The following is a 15,140-nucleotide window of genomic DNA, read 5'->3' on the forward strand; positions in this document are numbered from 1 at the left end:
TTTGTTGAAAATTAGAAATTCAGTTTCATCAAAAGCGTATATCAATAGTGTTTTATTTTTCGCTTCTTATGTAAATATAACGAAATTTTGGGTTCGATTTAAATTTTACGCGGAAGAAATTGCAATGTTGTGACTCGTGGATTAATAATTAAATAAAAAATCCGGTTACCGGGAATAGAGTGCTTAACCGTTGAGCCACCGACACTTACTGCACCGGACACTTTTTTACCTCTCCGAGGGGACTAAGTCCCCTAGGAGGGGTTATACAACCACCGTGTATGTCTGTCTGTCTGTCTGTGGGTGGGTCTCTCTGTCTGTCTGGGGGTGGGTCTGCCTGTCTGTCAGGCCTGCGAACGCATTCGCATTTTCGGGGCAAAGGGTAATCATTGCGTACGCAGTTTCTCGAAATTTCTGCGTTCGCAATTTCTCGAAGGGTTGGCAAAACCACCGTGTGGATATTTGGACATCTACGATTCCTAATGCAGTAATTGATTTCCTGGGTGTGCGAGTCATTATATGATATTGGAAATTGGACGGTATTGGTCTTTTTCATGCGGCATGTGTCACAACGTCAAAAGGAAGTCTACGAGTCGTCCACTACCAGATGTCGAATATAGCTATTCTACGGTATCTTCATCAAGGGCGAGTGTTGAAATAAAATGAGCGTTAAAGATGCGGCAAGTATGTCGTAAGCGAGAAAAATACAAATACCCTCTGTAGATATTTCTTTCATTAAAATTTGCTTCGTATTATATTTAAATGATAAACTTGTTCTGTAAATAGGGTTAAATTCAATTGTGCATTGTTTTAATACGTCTAACTCGCTGTTGTAACTACTTAATTTATATTATTCTGAATAAATTAAACTCGGTTGTTTCGTCTCAATTATTTTAATTAAAATTAAAATTTTATACCGGGCGGGATTGAACCGGGATTACGTTTTTAGTAAATAACTCTGAATTGCAGAGATATCTTCAAGGGTCATCTCGAGAAATTAATACCACTAGGGACAATTCTTCCGAGGAGAGGTATATTTTGGCTTGCCAACTTGTTAATTATGGAAGAGACAATTGTTTCTTTAATAATTTTGTTATACATTTATCTATTTATATAATTAACTAGGGCGTCGCAAAAACCGAAAACGGCTCTTTCAACAAAGACCCGAGCGGAGCGAGTTGGAAATTCACTGGTTAATTAGGCTTAAGTTAATGATAGCCTCACCCCAGCAGAAAAGGAAAAGCGGTGGAAAAAGAAAAAACAATACGGCATTTGCCAGTTTGCCACACAGCTTGCCCTATGTGGTAGTGCTACAAAGGAGCTTAAGTCTTTCAAGTTCAGTTTTTTTGACACACAACCCACTTTTATTGTTGATTTTTAAAAGGCGCCCAATGTTAAAACCCGGGTCAAATATAATCCCATCCAAAGTCTTAACTCGCGACACGGCAACATAAGTCATTCCGAGGGCAAATTCGTTAGGCCCAATGTCCGCAACTGCTTTCTCCAGAGTTAAACCTTGGAGTAGAGAAGACTGGAGGGGAAAAGACGGTGGGAAGTCTGTAAGCTCAACGTTACCCAGAATCCTTTGCTTAGCGGTAGGGGCGCCTTAGTGTCGCCCTCAATCGGGTTTTTATTGAAATAAAATTGTAAAATATTCGCCATGCTTTAGTTTTGAAGCTTGGAGTAGTTTAGATGAATTTTTTATTTCCGATGGTATTAGTTCTTTTTATTATGTCCTCTTTTAGTTTAAAGTTTGAATATCAACATCAGAAATACATGTGTTTCTGTCAACATGATCACACTTATAGCAAATTTTCAAAAATTATTCAAAAAAATGAAGGTAAATTTTGTTCTATTATCTAATATTATAACTATAAATCAAGGCCTAACAAGTGGTTTTTCTCTTTTACAAATAAAATTATTAATAGCTGACAAGGTTGAGAAAAAGTCAACTGCTACAAAAAGGAAATCATCCAACACAACAGTCCCCATTGCTAAAAAATATTTAAAGGGAGCTTTTTTTCGGGAGCACATGGATTATTTATTGACTACCAGCGCAAAACAAATGGAATCTATAGGATCTGAGTATTTAGGAGAATCATTCAAAGTAAGTGTACAGTTTTAAACTTTGTAGTGTATTTTGTATATTAAAATTTCTTTCTTTATAGGAGTGCATTAGGGAAATTATTTTGGAACCCCAGAAAGTACGCTTCACGGAGGAAGTGTTTGACCATCTTGATGTATTCAAAGAAGCTTCGGAACAATCAAGCTTTATCTCGTGTATACATAAGTTAATGACTAATGAAAAATATACGGATGCGATGGAAAAAGTGTTCATTTCTCTTGAGAAATTTGCAACGTTAAACAATGAAGAGAAGTATCAGTTTGTGCAATGTTTTAATAGGCGATTCTTAAATGAAGCCTTAGTTAAGAGAGTACAGATTGAATGTTCAACAGTTACGAAAATGAATCAAAGTGTTAATTGCCCCTACCCATTAATGTCAATCCAACAGTCTTTAAAAAAAGAGGATAATGTTATTCATCACATTGGTGGATACATTGTTCACGAGTTAATCTTGATGTATGGATATGAATGCCGTACCCTAGTGAAGAATTCAGTAAACTTAGCCAGTGAAGAAAGTGAAGAATATGCAAGATGGACAGAAGAACTAAGTAATGGGGCCTTGATAATTTTGAAACCAAAGGCATTTGCATTTATAAAAAAGATGTACGCGCTTTCAAAACCATATTTTCAAAAAGGGAACTTGACCATAAAAAACAGGGTACAATCAGCTAAAAACAATTTGGAAACTAACGAAGATTTGCTGAAGATTTGGTCAGATATTTGGGGTAACAGTGAAGATGATATAATTTGCAATGCTCCCTTTAGAAAAGCTTTCCAGATTTTGTTAAATTGTATGGGCAAAGGTTACTCTGGTAAAATGCAAACTGAAATTCAAGTCCTAAAGAGGGAAACTTTAAAATCAAACAGTTTACGAAAACAAATGAAAAGTCAGAAGTCATGCACAAAATGTAAAGAAAATAAATGTGAGCGAAAAGTTAAAGTTCTTAGGAAGGCTAGAAAAAGTAAACTTAACAAATTTCTATGTTGAAATATAAAAGGTTCCTGTTTTAATATTTTAATTAATGTGTCAAAATATTTTAGTCATGTTAAACGTTCCTATTTTTTTTAAGCAAATATTTTGATATTTTTAAAGCGCAAAGGTGATAAAAAATAAAAACCAATTCAATGTTCTTATTTACCTTGGTTATTCACTACAATTTTCTAATAAAATTCGTCGTAGCCTTTTCACTTTCTTAGGTTTTGTTGAAATAATATTGCTTCTTTCCGCATCCGGAAAACATTTTTTTCATGCTCTTTATGTTAGGAATACTTAGTTGAAAACTCATCATATTAGGGTTGTCATTGCTTCCGGTTGCTGCTCGGTGCTTGCCAAAGTATCTTTCCAAAGGGTCTTGGTTGAAATGTTCTGTTAGAACAAACGAAGCTCCATTTTTAAGTAGAAACTGCGTAGCTTCGATGATGGAATTCACAGTTATTTTTAGTCCTTCCCGTGTGTCTCTACTGAATAGCATTTTACTTTTGTCAAAGTCTTTAGGGACTTGCATCTTTTCTACTTCATATTCCCACTCCTCAATTATTACGATTATTTACTTGGTATGTCATACGCCGGTTACAATTTAACTCTTACCATTGGTAAAATTGAATTCTTGGGTTGGACTTGAATAATTTCATTGAAACCATATGGCTGGTCTGGTTTATCCTGTAGTAAAGCTTCATGTTAGTTTATAAAAATATTAGTTATGGTATGTAATTTAAAATCTTACCATTGTCTAATTTTCGATGAAGCGTAATAAGTGTCGGTGGTTCTTTGGTAGAACGTCCGCCTGTTATACAGGAGGTCTCGGGTTGAAATCCCGCCCGATGCGATCGCAATTTGATAATAGGACGTATACCGTGAACATTTGGTGGACACCCCACCTTATGGACGTTGAGACGTTTATCGTAACCCTCAGCAATCGGTCCGTTCGAAAAGTCAATACATAGACGTTGGAGAGTAGAAGACAAACGAAACACTAACATCACTAAACCACAACAGGTCACAAATGCACAATATACATCTACATTACAATCGCAACATCTCGAAAACGACTACTAAGGCACAACCGTCGCTGCACTGAGCGTAGACGAACGAAACAACAAAAAATCACAAACGCAAATATTATCCGTTAACGCTCACCGTCACGGCAGTTTTGCCACAATTTAAAATCAACAACAAATTCAAAGAACCTGCGTACGCAGTGATTACGCTTTGCACCAAAATTGCGAACGCGTTCGCAGGACAGACACACACACACACACACAGACAGACAGACACACAGACACGGTGATTATATAACACCTCCTAGAGGACATAGTCCCCTCGGAGAGGTAAAAATGCACACGCTTGATCGTGTTCAGATATAGGCCTATAACCATTCTCTCACTATCGTATGAAAAGCGGGGTGGGTCAATCATCGGGGAAAAAGGACCTCGAAGGTGTGGAATAGTTTTACGTTCACGACAGCCTGGCAGTCTCCTGACCTCAGTGAGGTGGTCTGATTTTTCATTAACCGTTTTCGTTTTGTGGCATAATTATTTAGCTATGTAAATTATGAGTATAAAAATTAGATTTACGATCATTACCATAAGTTATCTATTATCCGAAGAATTTCGTGCCTGAATTTTAACAGCCCAGGCCTTGAGTTCCGATAAAATAGTTAGATGCGCGTATTAGCGACAGTGGCGGCCTAAGGGGGGGGGGAGAAGCTCGAGTGGGGGGGGGTGCAAATCAGAACGATTAAACTTGAAGAAGACGGACCCGTGAAAACTTCTGCACGGTCCTGGGGGGTGTCACAAAACACTGCCGCCGCCCCGGGGACCCAGCCTTCTGAAGCCGCCACTGATTAGCGACAACAGGATAGGATCCGCAAATGCGTTAACAATCAATGCCGTCACTAAGGGTCAACTTTGTACCCTGCTTAACAAGCCACAAAGGAACTTAATAGTTTGGTTATGATGTTATTTGTAAATTGGAGATTATAATTTTCCATACGCTATCAGTAAAACCATAAGTAACAAAATAACAATAAGTATTGCAATTATCCGAGTGAAAAGGTAGGAGTTGAAAAAGGTTCGATTAGAAAATTAGCATTAAAACAGTAGGGATTGTTATACTTCTAGTAACTAAGTTGTATATTAGATATACCACTCAATAATAAGTACAATTCTAGGTGCCATACCAGCAGTTATAGTATTTATTATTTGTCAAAAGTGACACAATCAACGTTTGTTCGCTCAAAAATGAAATGATGCAAAAAATTGTGTCAATATTTAAATATTAAATACACACGAACGAACAGGAACCACGATGTGAAACAGTGAACCATTTCGTAAAGAAAATAAGTCAATTTATTACGATCAGGGCGACGTTCGGTGCCCAACTCAGGGAGCGCTACTGTTTAAAGCTTTTTAAATTTATTAAGTGATTAATTTTTAATTAGGTTTTCCTTTATAATTGCAAGTCGTAAGAGCTAGCTATAAAAAGTGGGCTCGTTCGTTTTATCTGGAGCTTTCGGAGGTGTGTGCGAGTTAGTAGATAACGTTGTTTACAGGCAGTCATTAATGCTGATCGTTTGATATGTCCTTATCGAAAGTCTGGAAAATGTCCTGTTACTAGCGGAACTTACGATTATATAATGCCGTTGCAGGTTTACCACCGTTCTTGTTTTTCCAAAGAATAAACCATTAATTAGCATGATTAATTTTGAGATTTCAAAGTTAATTTACCGGCACTATTATTTCGATTTGAATTTTACGATTTAACAAAGCGCTCTTTCGCGAAACTAATAAATGTACGACAATAGAGGTACTCGACTCATAAAGTAATAAAATTGAAGATTCGGTTTTGAAATTCTCCTGCGTAACTGATATTTTAAAGAATATATCAGGTGACAATTGAAGTGTCGTAAGGAATAAAGTTCAACGATGCAACCACTATAAATTCGCGGTCCAGTCGCTGATGTTGCTCATATTACCAGAAGGCTTCAGTTAACGCGGGCTAACTTCTAGAAACGACTTGAACGTAATATTTACTTTGCATTTTATCGTACACCTTTTATTGGAGGGATAACTTCGAAATGCCAACATTAACTTTTCCTAATGATGTAAGTATTTGTATACCAATATGGTGTTAGATTTTCTCGCAAAGGGTAACCCCAAAGAGAATCTTCAAGATCACCTAGTTCCCGTTTCCAGACTTTCCAGTTTGTAAAGTCTACCGGGGAAACATGATGGGCATTTGGCGTTCAAAGCCGCTCAGCTCATTAACCACTCGCGCACGTACACTCTCTCTTTCTCTCACTCGCTCTCTCGGTATCTGCTCATTTCCGAGGCAAATTTGGCCTTCTTCTCTTGTACAAATTCATTTGAGAAATGAAATCGGTGCTCCTCTCTTATCGAGCTCTTTTGAGAAATGAAATCGGTGCTCCTCTCTTATCGAGCTCTTTTGAGAAATGAAATCGGTGCTCCTCTCTTATCGAGCTCTTTTGAGAAATGAAATCGAAAGTCCTCTTTTTTCGCGCTCATGTGAGTGCCGAAATTGGCACTTATCTCATTCGAAGTGTTTCTCAATTGAGCTATGCGGGGCCCATCACTGTACGGAAATTTCAAAAATGTCCCAACATGAAGATTTTTATCCAAGATCGATCGGTAGTTATTAAGAATGTATGGGTGGAAACTATAGCATAATTGAGTACGCAATATTTATCTAGTCCTCACAAATGTGACGAGTCACGAGATAATTAGTTGACCAAGTTGTTTTCCCGCTTACCCCGAAGCGCTATTTATTGCCCATATATCAAAGCTCTAACTTCAATCATTGAATAATAAATGTTAAATATTTTCAGTATGACGATAGAGAGAGCTGGTTGGCCGACTTTTCGCAAGTCAATTGCGAAGACGACATCGAAAAACACGTTTTGACTAAACTGAACGAGAACCCGGTAAGAAAATTATTTTTCAGTTTATTATTTCATTGCACAAGATAAAAATAATATCTAAATAACCCTTAAATAATACCAACTATTAGAAGCCTTCAGGGTAAATGAGAAATGACCTTGTAGCTTTGAGCTATTGCAGTAATATTTTCAAAGAAATAACCAATACATGTAGAACCGCTACAAAGTTTTTATTCGTAGGCTACAAATTTGGCGGTTCCCTGTGGATGTTTATTTGATTTTATTTGAAAAATAATTTTTGACCCAATGACAAGCCTTTAATATTAATTATTCACAGTATCATCACTTAGTTTTGGCATCTTAATAATTATTTCCGTAATGATAAGGTAATTATTAAAAAAAATTATCTTTTTAAGAAATCTGTGACCCATTTGTAAATTACAGAAAAGCTGTAGCCTACCCTTTAGCACCACTACAGGAAAACCAAATCACTAAAACTCTGTTAGCCCTAAGAACCTCCTCTAAAGCAAATGTACCATAGGTAGTTTTTGATAATTTAAAATTTAGACAAAAATTTATTAACTTATACTTAGGGAGAATGAGCATATTGAAACGATCTTTAGCATTTCCCACAATCCACCTCACGCTCTAACAGTACGATCCTCTCCTTAAATGGCAATTAAATTGGCCCATTATTTCTTTGGTTCCCTAAAACCAACGACTTTCGAAACGATTGAAGCGCACGCTGGTGACCTTTTTCCTTCCCCTTTCGTGACCAAGAAACCTAGACTATGACGCCCACGGAACGTGAAATTATAGTCATCATCCCCAAGTATAATAAAGTGCATTCTCGATTTCGGTGTAGAGGAAGAACCCACTCAGTGTATATAAAATTAATAATTGGTAGTAATTTGCAACGGCAATCTGGGGAGCCCGGCGAAAACTTAAATGTTTTCCATATCTGTTCCTATATACTTGAAAAGGTGACATCTTTTTTAAGATTTAATTTTTGTTCAGTATAGAGCTTGATGTGCTTGAGTTTCGAGTACCCGTATTAGTAGTTAATAAGCAGGCCCTTCTCATTATCGTTCTATTGCATAATTTTCATAGATTAGAGTAACTTTCACTGGCGATTATTACGTAAGGTCTGCGGTTGCTTGCTTTCCACCTAAGATAACGGAAAGAGTACCCTTGAATAATGATTAATTACTTTATTGCAGTCACTTTTCCCAAAAATATTTTGTAAAGAAACTACGGTTAGCAACAGAACGCTTTTCCAAAAATGATCGCCCATACTTGTATTCATTTTTACGGTTTTTGCTTAAAAGATATTGCTTTTCATAAAAACTCTTTCTTGGAAAAATGTGGGTAATCAAGTTTAAAATGGGAAAATTGTCGTAATTTCTAATAGTTATGTTCACGCTTTCCAATAAATGACTATGTCAGTGAGGCAAAAAAAAATATAATATAATATATAATGGAAAGTGGGACCCAATTGGCCTCGGCTCTGGGATTGACTTGAAGCAACACAAAGAAAATAAAAAGAACCGGATATAAGCACGTCGAGTGACCTTTCTATCGAGCACTAGAGACGCACAATTTAAACTAGAAACAGCACAATTTCCATTCTAAGAGCTGAGCTTCTGTTGGGAAAGGTTTTAGCCGAAATACAAAACAACGGTCGGAAAAGCTACTTCAGGAAAATATTCCGGTGGAAAACTTGTTCGCCATTTTTGGTGTGGAGAAACACCGCTGCCAGGCACAAATATTATCTGCCCTGCCGGCCATAAAAAGGAAGCAGTGTTGCCAGATACAGATTATTTTTTGAAATACACCCCTAAATGGCGAAATTTCGTTTTCAACTAAATGTAGAGGTAGGAAACTGATATTTTGCGGCGTACAAATTTTTTGTCTACAGTCCCCGACTAAAATATTATTTTTTAGAACCAGTCGAGATTAAATCTTAAGATTTTGAATAACTTCGTAGTAATTTCTTACGTCAATAAATATATCTATTTAACCATTTGAACAGAAATGGGACGAGCCCTTTTTCGTGGCAAACTTCGACCGTCTGTTGGAAAGTTACAGACTATGGATGAAAGAATTGCCCAGCGTCGATATTTTTTATGGTAAAAGAGTTTTCCCTTCGTCGTATTTAAATGTCAAACTAACTTCTCATTTGTTTTGTAGCTGTCAAAGCCAACGATGATTTAATGGTCCTGAAAATGCTGTCTGCCATCGGAGTTTCATTTGACTGCGCTAGCAAGGTAATTAACTTGAATGCGAAATTGTTTAGAATAAACATGATTAAATTATTAATGAGTTCTCGCCATAGTTGCTTTGTATAAAATTAATATAGCAATGAGTTCTTGACACAGTTGCTTAATATAAAATTTATTTAGTTAATTGAGGTCTTAACTCAGAACACCAGAATATATATTGACCCTTTTTGGTAAATTGCTTAGACCCACAAAATATTATTTTTATTAGTGTAAATAATATAGCCCTAAATGAACCCTAGCAGCAATGGCCTTCCACGGGGCTATAATTCTTTGATTTGGTTCATTTCAGGGTGAAATACAGAAGATTTTATCGTTGGGGGTATCTCCGGATCGAATTGCTTATTCGAACCCTTACAAACTAGAAAGCCACTTGTCGTACGCAGTTTCTTCCGGAGTTCGCTGGATGGTCTGCGATTCCCAAGACGAACTGCTCAAAATTCACGCCATTTCATCGAACGCCAGGTAAATAGGCCTTCCAATAAAATAAGCTACGCTTGCTGAACTTGTTTTTTTGTAGCTCATTCGTCACGAAATACGTAGAGGTTCAGTTCGGTTTATGCTTAAAAACAGGGTGCCTCGTCGAACTTACTCTTATGTCCAGGGTTTTTCTTAGTAAAACGTCATCGATACGTCACCCGTGACGCAGCAGCAACATCGAAACAAGAACGCCAATGTTACTTTAAAGAAAGGCCTATTGATTATAAGTCTTAAGTTTCATTTTTGGCTAGAAGTCCTGCTGGCTCAATTACCGCGTTTTCCCCCAATTAAGCTTATTTCCCCTCAAAAATAGTGGATCTTCTTAACCTTTGGGTACGGCCATTATGGTATGACCAGAAACATTTTTGATGAAATTTCTTACCAACATATGAAGTTACGGTTCCCCCATCGAGGATATTTGGCGCTGACCGCAAAACACCCAAATTCGCGACCCCCCGTACCTTTCAAGTTTCAACCATAATGAGTGTAATATATAACCCGCCAAATCCATTTGACGCCCCCCCTAGCCCGCGGCTGGCCCTCCCTGTTCCACTGCCCCCCCTAGCTACGCCACTGACACATCCAGTTTAGGGCCCGACCATAGCAAGGGTCACCATAAGTGCCGACATTAAATGTATCTCAGGGGAACAAAATTAAAGATAATTAAGGGGCCTAATTACGTAAATGCGGTGCCAAAAATCTTATTCGCAAAAAAAACTATAGTTTACTTTAAAGCAAAAATAATGTAGTTGGGGTATACCTGTACTTCCAGGGTAATGATGCGTGTGCTGCCAAGAAAAGAAAAATCGTTGTATCTGAAATTTAGCGAAAAGTTCGGCTGTAATTACGAAGAAACGAAACAGCTTTTACTGGAGGCCAAGAGACTGAATGTTAAAGTCGAAGGAATAAGGTAAGCTTCATAAATGCCCCCTTTAAATATATACGACTTCATAATACTTGTCCATTGCAATGCTAGTACAATGTAAAATAAAATCTTCATTTTAAACGCTTGGTATATTACTGTCATTTTAATTCCAATTTCTAATACTACCTTCTCAATTAATTCAACCTTCGCAATTAATTTTACCTTCTTAACTAATTATTTACTTTAAGGGTACTCTCCCGTTTAATTTCTTCCTTTATCCTTCTCAATTAATTATTTCCTTAAAGGTTCCTTTCCTAATTAATTCATTCCTTTATCCTTCTCTATTAATTATTTCCTTTAAGGGTACATTCCCATATAATTCCTTCCTTTATCCTTCTCAATTAATTATTTCCTTTAAGGGTACTTTCCCATTTAATTTCTTCTATTATCCTTCTCAATTAATTATTTCCTTTTAGGGTACTTTCCCATTTAATTCCTTCCTTTATCCTTCCCAATTAATTATTTCATTTAAGGTTCCTTTCCCATTTAATTCCTTCGTTTATCCTTCTCAATTAATTATTTCCTTTAAGGGTACTTTCCCATATAATTCCTTCCTTTATCCTTCTCAATTAATTATTTCCTTTAAGGTTCCTTTCCCATTTAATTCCTTCCTTTATCCTTCTCAATTAATTATTTCCTTAAAAATATCTTTCCTTCTTCAACAACTTTCTATTTAAACTATTTTCTATAAAAAGTTTATATTTCAATTCGTTTTCCACAATACGCATTTTAATATTTTTATATAATGGTTCTCCTCTATACTAATAGCCCTCAATAATACTCATCTTTTGTATGATGATGCCTCTCGTAATTAATATAATAACACTTTTATTTGATATCTTTTTTAAAATAATGATTTTTTCGAATAATCCTTTTGATTAATCCCTTTGAAAATAATTTTTGTTTGTGCAAACAGCTTCTATGTGGGTCACTGCACTGAGAGCCCGGATCCATACGCGGACGCTATTAAACTGGCAAAAGAAATCTATTTAGACGCTACCCGCATAGGTCACAACATTACTCTTTTGGACATTGGCGGAGGGTTTCAAGGGCAACGGGAGAAACTTGACCTTTTCGAGAAAATTGCTGGAAGTATCCGAGAGGCCATTGCCAAGTATTTCCCCAAAGAACTGAACGTCAGAGTTATCGGGGAACCGGGACAGTTTATGGTGGTTCAGAGCCTCGATGTTTTCGCCAAAGTAGTCGGAGTTAGAATTCGGAAAACAGACACGGGTAAGGAGTCGTACACATATTACTTTACTCTGAAGGGGTTGTCCAGCAATTACTTTACGTGGCAAGGGTCGTTCGTAAATTACTTTACGCCATAAGAGGTCGTTCATATATTTCTTTACTCCATATAAGGAGTAGTTCGCAAATTAAGTTACGTGGCAAGGGTCGTTCGTAAATTACTTTACGCCATAAGAGGTCGTTCAAATATTTCTTTACTCCATATAAGGAGTAGTTCGCAAATTAAGTTACGTGGCAAGGGTCGTTCGTAAATTACTTTACGCCATAAGAGGTCGTTCATATATTTCTTTACTCCATATAAGGAGTAGTTCGCAAATTAAGTTACGTGGTAAAGGGTCGTTGGCAATTAACTTTACTCAGTAAGGGGCCCTTCACAAATTACTTTAACCATGTTTGTATAGAGTTAGTTAAGTGTTACGTCATATTTGGATATGAAATATCCGTTTTATTTGTGTTTATCCATAACCGAAAAATAATCCGAATACCAACTTATTTTTGCGTATTAAATCGTTTTATAACCGCGAATAATATTCATAAATAGACAGTTAACCGGCCTAAGTAATCTACTGACTTTTAATACCACTATCCCAAATCATCAATGATTTTATTTACGTAATTTGCATCTCTAATTTGAAATTTAAATTACATGTTTCGAATGTGTAGTTGAAATATTAATTTTATTCGAAGGTGAAAAACATCAATGCGTATTCGTCAGCGCTGGTCACTTCGGCTGCCTTCCAAATTTCAATTTCAAATATTTCAAGTCACAAATTAAAGTACTAGAGGTATGTTACATTCGAAATCTCTTTCGTGTCTGAACAAATTAACATTTGACATTTTAGTGTCAAATATTATGTTTGAAATTTGGGGAATACTTAAGTTGGCCTGGCCCCCATTTAGTTTAGGTCTCTTTTTAATCAAATCTAATTTCATATTTAATAACTCATATCATAAGTTAATATTTAACTACTGATATACGGAGATAATATTTAACTACTGATATACGGAGATAATATTTAACTACTGATATACGGAGATAATATTTAGCTACTGATATAAGAAGATGATATTTAACTACTGATATAAGAAGATGATATTTAACTACTGATATAAGAAGATGATATTTAACTACTGATATAAGAAATCAATAAAAGCCAAAAACTTCCAGGAGCTTACGCCGGTTGTAATTTTGGCCAGTTTTGCCAAATTAACTTCTTAAATGGAAAATTTAAACGTTTTCTATTTCCCCTTTTAGGATGATCGATTAGTTGTTCCCGAGAAGGCGGTAAAGACTACCTTCTGGGGACCAACTTGCGATCCAATGGATTGCCTCACTACCTTGGAATTCCAACCAATCCGAAGGGGACAATGGTTAAAGTTCACAAACTTTGGAGCCTACAGCAAATCGTTGATGAGCCAATACAACGGATTTCCCCTGGCCCCAACCAAATACTTCATGAGCAAACCCATACGGTAAAAATTATGTTTTTTTTTTAAAATTGAAGATCAAAATTGAAATTCAGAGAATTTTTCTAAACTCGAATAATTAATTTCAATAGAGATGTCCTGGAATTGGAATCCACTTGAACATGGAACGGCGTTACTTTTTCGTTTTGAATTTTATTTCTTCGAAGTATTATCTGGATCTCGTGCATAACTGTGTCAACCAAAAGAATTGGTCAACACCAACGCGTAATTTTTTTCATAAATCTCGGTACTCGGAAGGGTACAAATATTTACTTCTCAATTCAATGATTTAATTCGTATGAAAATGCTCATAATTTTTAAAATATTGTACATAACGTTTTCTAATAAAGCACATTCACTCTTAATATCACTGCCTCTTGAGTTTCAGAAGCAACACGGTTTATCATTGCTGATTTTAAAGTTGGTTAGTTGAAAACGGCGTTTAGCTAATAACATTAACGTATTAAGCTTATTATTTGCAATTTGCCAAAAATTTAAGGTTTATTATTATTTATAAAAAATATGAAAATAAAATTAAGAAAGTTTAAAAACCGTTGAAACAAATGGGTTATTGGATGGTGACGTGGCGGGGTAACTCCAGGATATGCAATATATTAAAAGACCACTGAAGTAATTTTTATTCGCTGGCAATCAAACTCCTTTTCTTAAAAAAGATTGCACTTATTTTATGGTGTCATTTAGAGTTTTTCTACCTCTAACGATGGTAAAGATCAACATCTTTCCAATAACTAAACCAAAACATGGTCAGCTTTTGGGAATCGGTGTTTTACTAATTTTTTGTTTAGTGAGGTCATGTCGTCACAGGTTTTTGAGCTGTTCTCTTTTCATTCAGAGATGTTTTCAAGCATAGCGGCGATATCTACTACAAACGCGTGTAACCAGGGACGTCATTTCGGTGTGGCCAGGGGCGCAATGCCCCCCCCCCCCTGAATTTTTATGAGATAAAAAAGTTCACGAATAATTTTGGATTTAACTCCATTAGAAACGTCCTGTTTTGTTCTGTCTGTTATCCTGAAAATAACTAGGAATTATGCAATAACTATTTCGATTAATAATCCGGGAAAATTCTGAAATGACGTCATGCCATAAAAAAAAACATATCTTCTAGTTGGTTTGTCTAATGGGTATCAGATGGGCGTCATGACGTCAAAACCGGAAAGACAAAAAGTCGTACAATAGATAATGATGACAGCGATGTACCCAACCACTTGCAAGTTGCCCATTAAAATGAAGTTTCCCACCCAATCGTTGATTTATTTTTTACATTTTCGTATATTATATAACTCAATTTAACTCTAGGGTACATGCAAGGCTGCTGTTTCATCTGCGTCCTATCGAAACCTAATCTAGCCTAACCTAACCCACCTTAATGTAGTATAAGGGAACCTAAACTGTCTCACATGTTATTTGAAATAATTCAAATAACAAAACAAAAAACCTAAAATAATTGAAATTTGAGTGTATAAATTGAATCAACACCATGGTTCAAACAAGAATGTATTTATTTATAATCAGGGAGAATGAATATGTCGAGATTATTTTTCGCGTTTCTCCAATTCCACCCGTTGGGCACCCCGGTATGCTCCTCCGCTTTAATAAAATCAAAAAATACTGCAATCTCATTGGTTCTTAAAAATTACGTTTTTCGACGAGATTAACGCTGCTGCGAGGACGCAAAAAATAAGACCGCCTATTCCCCCCCC

The 15,140-nt window shown here is 36.2% G+C and overlaps 1 protein-coding gene across 1 annotated transcript; it reads left to right on the forward strand.

Annotated features, from left to right (window-relative positions):
• The first annotated feature begins 6,097 nt into the window (after positions 1-6,097).
• On the forward strand, positions 6,098-13,783 carry LOC149933510 (ornithine decarboxylase-like). The gene is made up of 10 exons (XM_090156457.1): positions 6,098-6,225; positions 6,967-7,062; positions 9,050-9,146; positions 9,208-9,284; positions 9,589-9,761; positions 10,549-10,686; positions 11,618-11,934; positions 12,637-12,734; positions 13,205-13,422; positions 13,509-13,783. Exons 1-10 carry the CDS (start codon positions 6,199-6,201, stop codon positions 13,534-13,536), a joined length of 1,269 nt encoding a protein of 422 aa, XP_090012583.1. The 5' UTR covers positions 6,098-6,198; the 3' UTR covers positions 13,537-13,783.
• Positions 13,784-15,140: the final 1,357 nt, after the last annotated feature.

Source organism: Leiobunum rupestre, chromosome 8 (assembly GCF_980474605.1).
Source record: "Leiobunum rupestre chromosome 8, qqLeiRupe1.1.hap1, whole genome shotgun sequence".
NCBI classification, from domain to species: domain Eukaryota; kingdom Metazoa; phylum Arthropoda; class Arachnida; order Opiliones; family Sclerosomatidae; genus Leiobunum; species Leiobunum rupestre.